The 12,178-nt window shown below is 41.4% G+C and overlaps 1 protein-coding gene across 1 annotated transcript; it reads left to right on the top strand.

Annotated features, from left to right (window-relative positions):
• The first annotated feature begins 2,515 nt into the window (after positions 1-2,515).
• LOC112435591 (uncharacterized) lies at positions 2,516-11,604 on the top strand. The gene is made up of 5 exons (XM_076886200.1): positions 2,516-2,596; positions 6,783-7,142; positions 7,670-7,939; positions 10,476-10,529; positions 10,656-11,604. Exons 2-5 carry the CDS (start codon positions 6,851-6,853, stop codon positions 10,751-10,753), a joined length of 714 nt encoding a protein of 237 aa, XP_076742315.1. The 5' UTR covers positions 2,516-2,596; positions 6,783-6,850; the 3' UTR covers positions 10,754-11,604.
• The last annotated feature ends 574 nt before the right edge of the window (positions 11,605-12,178 follow it).

Below are 12,178 nucleotides of genomic sequence, written 5' to 3'. Positions count from 1 at the left end.
GGTTTACAACATTAGGAAATTGCTGCGGTGCTTCAGTGCAAACATACTGTCATAGAAAATAAAAATAAGAATAAGAATTAAAAGTGCTAAGTGGATAGATATATACATGATATATACATGAGTGCAGGTGGTGATCAGTGCCAAACATGGAATGATGCAGTTACACAGCGTAGGGTCATGTGTTAGTGGTGGGAACAGTCATATGGTTATTGTTCATGTGTCCGACAGCAGAGGGGAAGAAACTGTTCTTATGGCGAGAGGTTCTGGTGCGAATGGACCGGAGCCTCCTGCCTGAGGGGAGCAGGTCAAACAGACTGTGTCCTGGGTGAGAAGGGTCAGCTGAGATCCGAGCTGCACGCCCCAGTGTCCTGGAGGTGTACAGGTCCTGCAGAGATGGGAGTCTGCAGCCAATCACCTTCTCAGCAGAGCGCACAACACGCTGCAGTCTCTGTTTGTCCCTGATAGTGGCTCCAGCGTACCACACGGTGATGGAGGGGGTGAGGATGGACTCGATGATTGCAGTGTAGAACTGCATCATCGTCCGTGTTGGCAGGTTGAATTTCTTCAGCTGCCTCAGGAAGTACATCCTCTGCTGGGCTTTCTTAATGACAGAGGTGATGGTGGGCTCCCACTTCAGGTCCTGGGTGATGGTGGTACCCAGGAAGCGGAATGAGTCCACAGAGGTGATGGGGGTGTCAGTCAGGATGATGGGGGGGAGTGGGGCTGTGTGCTTCCTGAAGTCCACAATAATCTCCACTGTCTTCTGGGCATTCAGCACCAGGTTGTTGTGACTGCACCAGGACACCAGACGTTCAACCTCCCTCCTGTAGGCAGACTCATCCCCGTCCGAGATGAGCCCAATAACGGTGGTGTCATCTGCAAACTTGATTAGCTTGACAGACTGGTGGGTGGAGGTGCAGCAGTTGGTGTACAGGGAGAAGAGCAGAGGAGAAAGAACACAGCCCTGAGGGGAGCCGGTGCTGATGGTCCGGGAGTCCGAGACATTCTTTCCCAGCCTCACATGCTGCTTCCTGTCCGTCAGGAAGTCAGTGATCCACCGGCAGATGGGATCAGGCACATTCATCTGGGAAAGCTTGCCTCGGAGATGGTCTGGAAGGATGGTGTTGAAGGCAGAGCTGAAGTCCACAAACAGGATCCTGGCGTAGGTTCCTGGGGAGTCCAGATGCTGCAGGATGAAGTGTAGGGCCATGTTGATGGCGTCGTCTACAGACCTGTTGGCTCTGTATGCAAACTGCAGGGGGTCCAGGAGGGGATACAGACACAACACTGCAATAGAAATGTGCAAAATCAACTTGGTGTATGAATGTGTGTCAGTCCAGTCACTGAGTGTCTGACAGTGAAGGCCTGAATGCTCCGGTACCTTTTGCTAGAAGGCAGCAGGATGGAGAGTGTGTGTGAGGGGTGTGTGGGGTCCTCCACAACGCTGGTGGCTTTGCGGATGCAGCGGGTGCGACACATATCATCCAAGATCAGCATGTTTCTCCAAGTCCAACAACTTTCTGGGCTGCCTGAAATGTGTAGCTGGATGTTCTGGATGTTCAGCATTGAGAGTGAAGAGCCGATCACACATCACTCCAGCTGTTCCAGGGAGTGTTTGCTCCTCCATCGTACCTCTGATACAGAAGGACTGCTTCATGACAGAAACAATGAAACGTCTGTAAATCGTTGAACAGTGTGGGAACATTTCTGAGAATCTGAAACAACAATGCAATGAAAGAAAATTAATAGAGAAGTAGAAAAAACAGTCTCTCTTTGTGTGTGCACTGCTAAGTACAAACATGCCGGGGACTTTTTTGTGCAAATCGTTGAGTAGAAATGTGCCAGAAACAGGAAACACAGAGAAACCATCAGCTTACAGTAAAAAAAAAACTCGCCTGGCTGTGACAACTAATACAAGATGCATCCTTGTGTACATCCTCTAATGGGAACGTCCTCCTCCTCCCTCTGTTTCATCACAGTACCAGTAAACACGAGAACCAAAAACACGAGTCCTGCAGGTGGGAGGAGTCACAGCTCTGAGACACCAGGTACACTTTCCAACATTTTACTCTTTAAAACTGAACCTACAAACATATACAGTGGAGTCAGTCCCAAAGTGTGCAGCCAACAGGTGCAGACTGTCAGTGGATCTGGTCCTGTGCATCAGACTGACCCTTTACACCAACATGGTTGAGACATTCTAACAACACTCAGAGGAAAAGTGAAGTTTGACGTTGTAAAATTTTCATGACACCAAATAAACGTGTAAAAGGCTGAAAAAGGCTGATCCTGAAACTCACTGGACCCTGATGAGAGATGATTTCATCAACATGTTGGGCAGCAACCTCCTGCTGCAAAACTCGTTTTGCTTTGTTTTGTACCCCACACAGATTCGTTATGCTGGGAGGAAGTGACCCCCCCCACACACACCCCACCCTGGAGTATTTAATCTGCGCGCTCTCGCAGTAGGAAATCTTTATCCTGTGGTTTCAGTCACGAAACATGTCAAGCGTTGTTTCGTGTGAGCGCCATCGTAGCTTGAATTTGTCAAAGTGGGGGAGGACATCATGGATTATTCTCTGCTTTGTGGTCTCAGGTACATGTTTGTTTTATTTTGTTAAATTTTGTGTTATTTTTGTGATGAGGATCCTGAACCGTCTCTTGAAATATTCATAAACGTATTTCTGATTTGGTTTCTGGCAATCTGACATTTCAGTTGCTTCTGTGTTGTCATAAATTTAAGAAGCTGCGAGCATTTCAGTGTTAAACCTCAAAGATACTGGCAGAAATGTGACCCTTCACAATAAAAGTCTGTCCTGAATGGAGACATCTTAGCTCGTCATGAATAAAGAGAATAATTTGGATCATGGACTCTAACATCTAGAGTCTGGCATATGTTTTTTATGATCTTTCCCTCTGCAGTGAGGGGCAGAACTAATTTTCAGCCAAACTGAAAGTTAACCCATTTTTTCTAACTTTATTTATTATTCACAGAAAAAGCTTGTAGTGAATGAATCTATGTGACTTCTTAGCTTGCTCTTTTTTTGATTTAGAGCTCATTCTCTGAATCTTTCTCTGCATTTGTTTCAGAATGGAACTCTTTAAAAAAATATATTTTTAAGGAGCTGCAAAGAGTTTACTTTAGTTGACCCATTTCCTCTCTGAAGATGTCGATGACAAAGTAACACAAAGTATTGAGGTTACCTCTTCCTGTGGTTTAAACAGATGTAAAATTTCTGCAGGTGCCAACCAGCTGAAACATGTAATAGTTTCTCGGGAACTGATAAAGTAAACCTTAACAACAACAATTCACAAATTAAAATGCAATCATGCTGGAATCGTTTAGTTTTGTTGGTACAGACATGGTGCTTATCATCAATGAGTGGCTGAAGCCTGTATGACCACAGTCTCAAAACCTTAACAAATGTGTGGACAGTTCTAAACTGTTACATGTTCAATGTTAAAGGTAACTGTAACATAAATGCTGTGTCAGATACTGAATTGCCTCCTAAAACAATCAGAATCCCAGCTGTTAGCAAACATGCAGGGATACACTCATTCATTCTGTCTAAGCTAACAGCTAATGTTAAAAGACAAACTCAAAAGTTGTCATTTTAAGCCACATAAACACGTCAGCTTTTATCTATTATATTTACCTGTATGTAAGAAGGAAGTGCCGCTGGGATCAAATCTCTTTGACCAGCAAAGGTAGCAGCAAGCTTAAAGACAAGATACTAGAGACGGTTAAATTCAACGATAGATATAAGCTCCAGATCAGATCCTTCTGCAAAGTACATTACATTAAAAAATATGAAATTCAATTCAAATTTATTTACACAGCGCCAAATCACAACAACAGTCGCCTCAATGTGCTTTATATTGTACAGTAGAGCCTACAATAATACATACAGAGAAAAACCCAAAAAGCAAGCACTTTGGCGACAGTGGGAAGGAAAAACTCCCTTTTAACAGGAAGAAACCTCCGGCAGAGCCAGGCTCAGGGAGGGGCGGGGCCATCTGCTGCCAGTGTGCTGACCTAGCAGCAGTCCCGAACATAACGATTTCCAAACAGCCAGAAATGTTAAAAAGCAACTGTTTGGGGGAGTGTAGCTGAGACTGTTTCACAGGTACACATGTGCCGCACTGTTTCTTGTGAACAGTCTGTGATGATAATCCACCCGATTCATGAAAAATGAAGAGACTTTTAATTAAAGACAGAAAGGCATGAACACTGAATGACGAGATAAACCACCATAACATATCACAGGGTTAAAAGAAACAAGTTCAAGAAAAGCTTGTCATCCATCCATATTCTCAAGTTCTTGTATACTTGTACACCCTTTGGTATCAGATGTAAAACTGCTAAGTCAGCACAGTGCTGTAGATGAGATTTCAAGTACACCATAAATGTTTTCGCTTTGTGAGCGTTTACGTTTGTGAGTGATATTCAGTCTGAAGCTCTGCCCGCAGCACAGAGGGAGCGCGTGCATAAATATCAGTATCATCAGCATAGAGGTGCGTTTCTGCTTCGGTGTGTTTTTCGGAAAAACACAGCTTGCTCAGATCAGATGAGATTAGAAAGTTTCACTTGTGCAGCTGTGATGGGAATTACACACATTCAGCATTTCAGTGAACTTCCTGACTGACTGCCAGCAGTTTAAATTCTAATGAGCTACAAATCTGTTAAAAGACTCATTGAAAGACCAAGCACTGGTCTCTCATAGAGAGCAAAGACACAAATGCAATGTAAGGAAAAAACGGAGCTTGGTGTTTATATCAAAGCACAACCAGTAGGACGCTGAGAACCACGAGAAATATGCATCATTATCTTTGTTTAGATTGTGAGGCAAACGCAGCCCAGCCCTAACACAAGAGTGTTGGTGCATATTAAGAGGTTAACCACTCCTATAACTGTAAGAGGATGAAAGCTAATGTTTCTCACTGAAACATTTAGCAAGAAGAGTTGTTGTTCCAAACTGCTTTTGATGCCGGTCCCAGACTTAAACTTCAGTTATGCACAAAGACATAAAGGAGAGTGCTGTACCAGCATCACGGTCTCTTCAGTTAGAATATGAAAAGTAACTTGTTGTTTATGTTTATGCTGATTGGTTGTTTTTGTCACTTTCAACAGTTTTTGCGCTTGAATTTGGCTGTTGGGAAATGTTGGTGTACACTGTACATATTTTTGGGGGAAGTGAAAATAGAAGCAAGTAACGATGCAGATCCACTAAAAATAACGTCTTCCCAAAGTTCTTCTTTCAGGGATTTTTAAAGAAAATTCCTCTGTGTCACTTCTTGTTTAAGTTCTTGAAGCGTGACCAGCAGGCGACCCTCACGACTGTTCTGGTTTCTACTTTACCTTCATTCATCTGCAGGAAAACTTTTATGCAATGTCACCTCTTCTTCTCACCATCAATACAGACTAAATGTTTATATCAGTAAAGAATTTTAAAGATAAAACAGCCTCCTCTGTTCTCATTACATACATGATGTCATTTGGAATGAGTCTGCCTGTCATGTGTTTGTACTGTATTTAATAATTTGCAGGTATCAGCGTTGTCTTTTGTCCTGTATCTCTACTCTCACTCAACCAGTTGCAGCCAGAAGTTTCTTCCTGTTAAAAGGAAGTTTTTCCTTCCTGCGGTCACCAAGTGCTTGTTTATAGGGGGTTGTTGCTGATATTTAGTTCTAATTACATACAATATAAAACACGTCGAGGTAACTGTTGTTGTGATTTGGAGTTAATGGATGAAACTGAAAGTTCCACTAAGAAGGTTGCTGTTGTTAAAGGATGTGTTTTAAACCAAACCATAATGTTTCCTGCGACCTGGATTTGCTTCTAGGATTTTCCGTGTTTCTGTTTTGGATTCCTTCATGTCTTGCTTCAGTCATCTCCTCTTGTCTTTGATGCGTTAGTATTCTTGTCGATCTAACTTCTCCTTATTTTCTGTTTTACTTTGAAATTTGTTCATATTTTCATGCCTTGCATTAGTTTTCCTTGTGTTTCTGATTTTCTTGATTAGTTTCACCTGCCTTTCTCTCCTGTGTCTAACACCTCCTCCAATCTTTCCTGCATGGTCAACACGTCTTCTATGCTCCTCAGTTGTGCTCCTCATGCCTGCTTGGATTTGATCTTTTGGACTTTGCTAGTGTTTTGTCTTCTGCATCAGCCTCAATAAAAGGGCAGCTACTCCTCCTTGTGCATTTGGGTCCCTGAAACAACAGTGGCCCTCGAGTGGCTCACTAAACAGAAACTTAAAATGTGGAAAAACCCAGTACTGTAAGTTTTGTCCCTGACTCCGTTTAAAGCTGACCCTTCCTTATTATAACCTTTGCATCCAGTAACTGCAGAGAAACAGTTTTAAAACATTCCCTCATGAGTCACATACTTACTGTAAAGCCTGTGAATTTCAGCCGCACTAGTTTATCAGACACGGAGGTATGAAACTTGGGTAGAAGGCTGCACTCCAGCTTTCCCATGACCACAAGACAGAAGTGGTTCTTCGTATGAAGCTACACATTGGTTGGTAAAATAGCCCAGTGATGACCACAGCCACAAATAATAAAACAGTGTGGTCTTTGGTTTGTGTGTCTGTGCTGCTGTCAGTGTATTCACAACCAATCACAGGTTTAAAGAGGAAGAGGGCATTTCTGTGTCACACTGCTCTTGGACATGACATCACAACTTCCTGTTTTTTAAAGCATGTTGTAAACACTGTTTTTAACGGTGCTATATCAATAAAGTTGTTTTTGACAGTTCATGTTTACTGGCTGTCTTTCAGGTGCTTTCTCTTTGGTCACTGTTCACCAGCCTGCTGTGCTCTCTGCAGCTCTGGGTCAGGATATCATCATGCCCTGTGAGCTCCGGCTGCAAGATGAGAAGCTCCTGTCCCAGCCCATCCTCTACTGGTGGAAATTAAATGAGATGGCTGCTGATTTCATACGGTTGATCCCCTCACAGACCTCGAACAATAGCCGTGCAACCCTTCTGGACAATAACGGGATGTCAACAAACAAGTCAATGATTCTGAAAAGTGTGCAGTGGGCTGACAGCGGGAAGTACCGGTGCAAGCTCTCGCTTCACACAGAGAGGAATGGAAATTTTAGGCAGAAGGGGGACACAACTTCCCTTGTGGTTTACGGTAAATACAAGGCAGAAGATTTGTTGTTTTTTTGTTTATTGCTTCACATGGGCGACCAAACGTAGTCACATTTCACAGTATTCACATCTACTGACTCTTGTTCTGCAGAGTTTGGCTGACAGAGAGGAGGTTTAAGGTTAAAGGTCAGGGGTTAGATTACATTAGACCGTGTCAGGAGGACAGAACAGCCCTCTGTGGCACGTGCACGTGAACAGTTTCCTCTGCAGACCTACAGAGCAGTCTGCAGAAAAGCTGTGAAATATTTGCTCTGAGTATGGAGGTAAAAAACACAGAAAGAAAAACAACGAGGGAAAGGCTACCTGTGTAAAAAGATTCACATGAAAGAGGAATTAAACTAGAGCTGACATCCTGTTTGATATTCTGTTTGAAAAAGAACTTTTAATTAGTGAATACATTTATTATTTATGTTAAATACTTCTGGTTCTAGTGATTAAACCCGAACTTCTGAAAGAATTTTATAAAAATATGTGTCTATGACCGTGCTGTACGTGTGTCTCTTGTTTCAGGCGCCACGGTCTTTAATGTCACCAAACACGCTCCCTGCATGCTAGGCTGTGAGGTCAGCGTGACGCGGGATGCTGGATTTTCTTTGCACATTTTTCACAACGGCCGTCGACTCCAAAATGTTACCTCAGCTCCAGGAGACGCCGACGCCGCTCTGCCGTACGTCACTCTCTCTGAGACCGTACCTCTGTGGTCGCGTGGGAAATACGAGTGCCAGCTGCACCTGAGGGATGACGTGATTACAAAGAGCATCTTCCACAGCAACCTGTCTGGTAATCAATTCAATTCAATTTTATTTATACAGCACCAAATCACAACACTGCTGCTAACGGCCATCTGCTGCAACCAGCTGGGGTGAGAGAAGGAAGACAGGACAAAAGACATGCTGTGGAAGAGAGACAGAGATTAATGACAAGAGTGATTCAGTGCAGAGAGGTCTGTGAACACATAGTGATTGAGAAGGGTGACTGAAACTCTTCAAATAAGCCTCTGCAGATGATCTGTTAGCTGTTTGACAACTACTCTTTCAAGGATGTTTGATATGAAAGGAAGGTTGGAGATTGGCCTATAATTAGCTAAGACTGCTGGGTCTAGAGATGCTTTTTGAGTAAAGGTTTAACTACAGCCAGCTTGAAGGCCTTCTGGTACATAGCTGATCATTAGAGATAGGTTGATCATATTTAAGATCGAAGCATTAATTAATGGCAGGACTTCTTTGAGCAGTTTTGTAGGAATGGGGTCTAAAAGACACGTTGATGGTTTGGAGGAAGTAATTATTGAAGTTAACTCAGAAAGATCACTTGGAGAAAAAGAGTCTAAGGGCATTGAAGATGATAACAGTGGGTGGATTATATTCTTAAACTTAGTTACAGCGCTTTGAGAAAGACATCTACTTTGATAAAGTCTACTCTCCACCGCTGTGTAATCAATTATTGTAAATGTAAATGTTATCAGGAAATGATCAGACAGGAGAGGGTTTTCAGGAAACACTGTTAAATGTTCAGTTTCTATGCCATATGTTAAAACAAGATCTAGAGTGTGATTAAAGTGGTGGGTGGGTTCTTTTAGAGTTTGAGAGAAACCAATTGAGTCTAATAACAGATTAAATGCCATGTTGAGGCTGTCATTTTTAGCATCTACATGGATGTTAAAATCACCCACAATAATTATTTTATCTGAGCTCAGAACTAAATTAGATATAAAGTCTGAGAAATCAGACAGAAACTCTGTGTAAGGCCCAGGTGGACGATAGATGATAACAAGTAAGACTGGTTTCTGAGTTTCACAGCTGGGGTGGACAATGTTAAGCATCAGGCTTTCAAATGAATTAAAAGTCTGTCTGGGTCTTTCATTAATTAATAGGCTGGTGTGAAAAATTGCTGCCACACCGCCCCCTCGGCCTGTGCTTCGAGATTTCTGGTAGTTAGAATGACTCGGGGGTGTTGATTCATTTAAACTAACATAATCATCCTGCTGCAACCAGGTTTCTGTAAGGCAGAGTAAATCGATTTATTGATCAATTATTAAGTCATGTACTAACAGAGACTTGGAGGAGAGAGACCTAATATTTAATAATCCACATTTCACTGTTTTACTCTTTGGTTCAGATGTGGATACTGTATTGTTCTTTCTTTGTAATTGTTTATGTTTAAGTTGTTTGTTTCTGGTTTTTAGTTTGTTTTTTGTCTTTTTGGAAGCTGACACAGTCTCTATGGAGATGGGTTTTTGAGAGGGTAGCAGGAGGAGAGAAGCTGCAGAGAGGCGTGTAAGACTGCAACTCTGCTTCCTGGTCCCAACTCTGGATAGTCATATTTTGGGGGGTTTAATAAATTTGTCCATATTTCTAGAAATGAGAGCTTTTAGTGACCTCCGATTGAGTCAATCATCAGATTAATCATCGTCCTCCTGAGAGGAATCAATGACACTGCAGATTTTGAACAGTAAAAATTAAGCTTTACAGAAATTTTTTTAACAGGAAATAAGAAAAATCCTGAATTTCTGTGTGAGATTTTCTTTGCACGACTCTGTTCGCTTATGCTTCTTTAAAAGATGAGCTAAAATGTTTTTTAGGGGCACAGCAGCTGTGTGTCTGAAATCTGGACTTTATACTTTCTACAGTTTATTAAAGTTTTTGGTATTTCTTACTTTAATTTAAATTGTGAATTTAGTGATATATCATGTTATATTGTTGTAGTTAAGATGACTTCGTTGAATGAACATGAGCTAATAATTCCTTAATGATGTGATTGTCGTGCTTTTTCCGACGGCACAGCAGGTCGTCTGCTTTTATTTTATTTTGGTGTAGCTTTTCTTATAAATTTGACATTTTTTCTCATATAGTCACAAGTTTTCTTTTCATAAACTGGCCATTAAATCTTTGTAGATTTACTAAATGTTTTTCAGAAACTATTACTTTTACCTTATGGTAAATTTAGCAAGTTTTTGAACCCCTTTGCTCAACCTCTTCAGTGGTTATGTAAGTAAAGTGTCTAAAGACTAGGAAAGAAGTAACTACAGGTATGTTTTAGCATGCTTACCTAAACGACTAGCCTGACTGACTCACTTCGCCATCTTGTGGTACAACGTTGATATTACACAAAAGTACAGCCTGGCTCTCTAACAACTTCAGGCGCTGTCTCTTCAACACAGTACAGATTTTTTTGGACATAAAGTCCATGAAAGGTCTTTCTTTCTTTCTCCCTATGTTGACGTTCACTCTGAGGGGTTTAAACCGATTTCATGTACAATGTGTATCTTTGAAGAGGAAACCTGTTTAATCGTGAAAGGTTTTTTTCTCATTGGTTTCAGAAGTTGGAGAAGGTGATAAAAATGAGTCCACTACATGTTCATCAGCGCGTCATGGTGAGTTTGTCATTTAAGCTTCTAGAAATATGCTCTTACTGGAAAAAGGACTCCAACACTGCACTCGTGTGTTATTGATAATGGGATCAAACTTCACACAAAGGGTTTTGTGCGTTTTGATTTCAGGCGTGTACCCAGAGCCGTGGTTCTTGTACGTGGCCCTCCTCCTGGTGCCTGTCACCGTCCTCATAGGCCTGTTGAGCGCCATGCTGATGTGCAGATGACTTTATCAGCATCTGGCTGGAATGGAGAGGCGGAGATGCAGCTGTGGAGATCCAGTCTGCCCGGAAATAATCAGAAATATTTAGTAAAGGTTTATCAGTGATAAAAGGCTGCAAATATTTATCAGTTTCCTCATCACTCAACTTTTAGAAACACATCAAGGTAACAAAAGACATTAAAGTGGTAACTATCGAGGGAACGAACTACAAAAACAAACAAAAAACGCTGCAAAATTTAACTGAAATGTTCACCACCAGGGGGCTCCACCCTGTTTTTTTCCCCTTTGCCAAGCCGCCATTGTAAATGAGGGTTTACTGTTAAAGAGCTGCCTTTAAGTAAAGGTTCAACTAACTCACCACACTATTCTTTCACAAAAACTGATATTACAGTACATCAGTAAGTAAAACTGACTCATGTCAAACGTTTCACAGATAAAAATCTCAAAGTGCTTCACAATAAAACACCAGAAATAAAAGTATTAGATGTCAAAGTCAGCCAGGACAGCCCAGCCATGTTTTTACCTCGAGATAATATCTGTTTGAGACACTATGCTGACATAGAGACACAGCGGCTACTTCGTTAAATTCTACTAACAGCTTCAGTTCATTATAAACGCAGAGTTTTTACAATAAGCACCTTAAAGCGCACGTTTCTGTTTCTTAGACGCTCCTGGTTTGTATTAGCGTGTTGTACCTTAAAAGCTTAACCAGGGACAACATCTACCTATCAGCTATGGCTCTAACTCCTACATACATGGGATCTTTATTAATGTAATAATGTTTACATGCATTACTAATGGAATGAATTATTAATCTAACTATAATATGTGAATAAACCGTGATTCTTACAGGTCTTTGTTTGTCTTTTGTGCATTTTATTTTGAAAGGTTTTGCTGTTGTGGATCTTTGTGAAACTTTGTTCTGGTTCCTCTTTCATCAGAAATGTGTTTTGTTTTGTTAGCTGTCACTTCCTGGCTCCTCAGAGGTATAAAACCATCGTTACGATTACACTCAGAGTTTTTTCTTTATGAACTGAAACATTTCTTGTAATTTTAACATCTCAGATGATGTTAGTCATTCATACGTTGCTGCGTAGTCTGGATTACCAAAAACCAGCATCTCGAGTTTCATCTCCACTGAAATCTCAGTTGCCCCAACAGGGATTTATTACTGAAGCATTAAAAGGACATAACACAGTGTTGATAAAGTTGCACAGAGAGGTAAAATGACAGCTTAATATTATTTTGAGGACTTTCAAAAAAGAAGAGAAACCCTGCAGCGTGTTGAAAGGATGCTTCAGCCTAGAAACCGTTAAAAATACTGTTATGAATACATTTTATTGTAACTGAATCTCTAACATTAATATTAAAACCACGTCTGAGCTGTTAAACACCTCAGTGAAGCTGTGACAGCCGGCTAAACGGTCCC

This window comes from Maylandia zebra, linkage group LG1 (genome assembly GCF_041146795.1).
Source record: "Maylandia zebra isolate NMK-2024a linkage group LG1, Mzebra_GT3a, whole genome shotgun sequence".
Lineage (NCBI taxonomy): Eukaryota > Metazoa > Chordata > Actinopteri > Cichliformes > Cichlidae > Maylandia > Maylandia zebra.
This window is presented reverse-complemented; position numbering and strand designations above follow the sequence as displayed.

What these genes read in the sequence shown, in the direction of transcription:
- LOC112435591 (XM_076886200.1), top strand. Translation starts at nt 6,851, where the DNA reads ATGCCCTGTGAGCTCCGGCTGCAAGATGAGAAGCTCCTGTCCCAGCCC. An exon ending in AACTTCCCTTGTGGTTTACG is followed by an intron (nt 7,143 to 7,669) that starts GTAAATACAAGG and finishes CTCTTGTTTCAG; the next exon opens with GCGCCACGGTCTTTAATGTC. An exon ending in CTTCCACAGCAACCTGTCTG is followed by an intron (nt 7,940 to 10,475) that starts GTAATCAATTCA and finishes CATTGGTTTCAG; the next exon opens with AAGTTGGAGAAGGTGATAAA.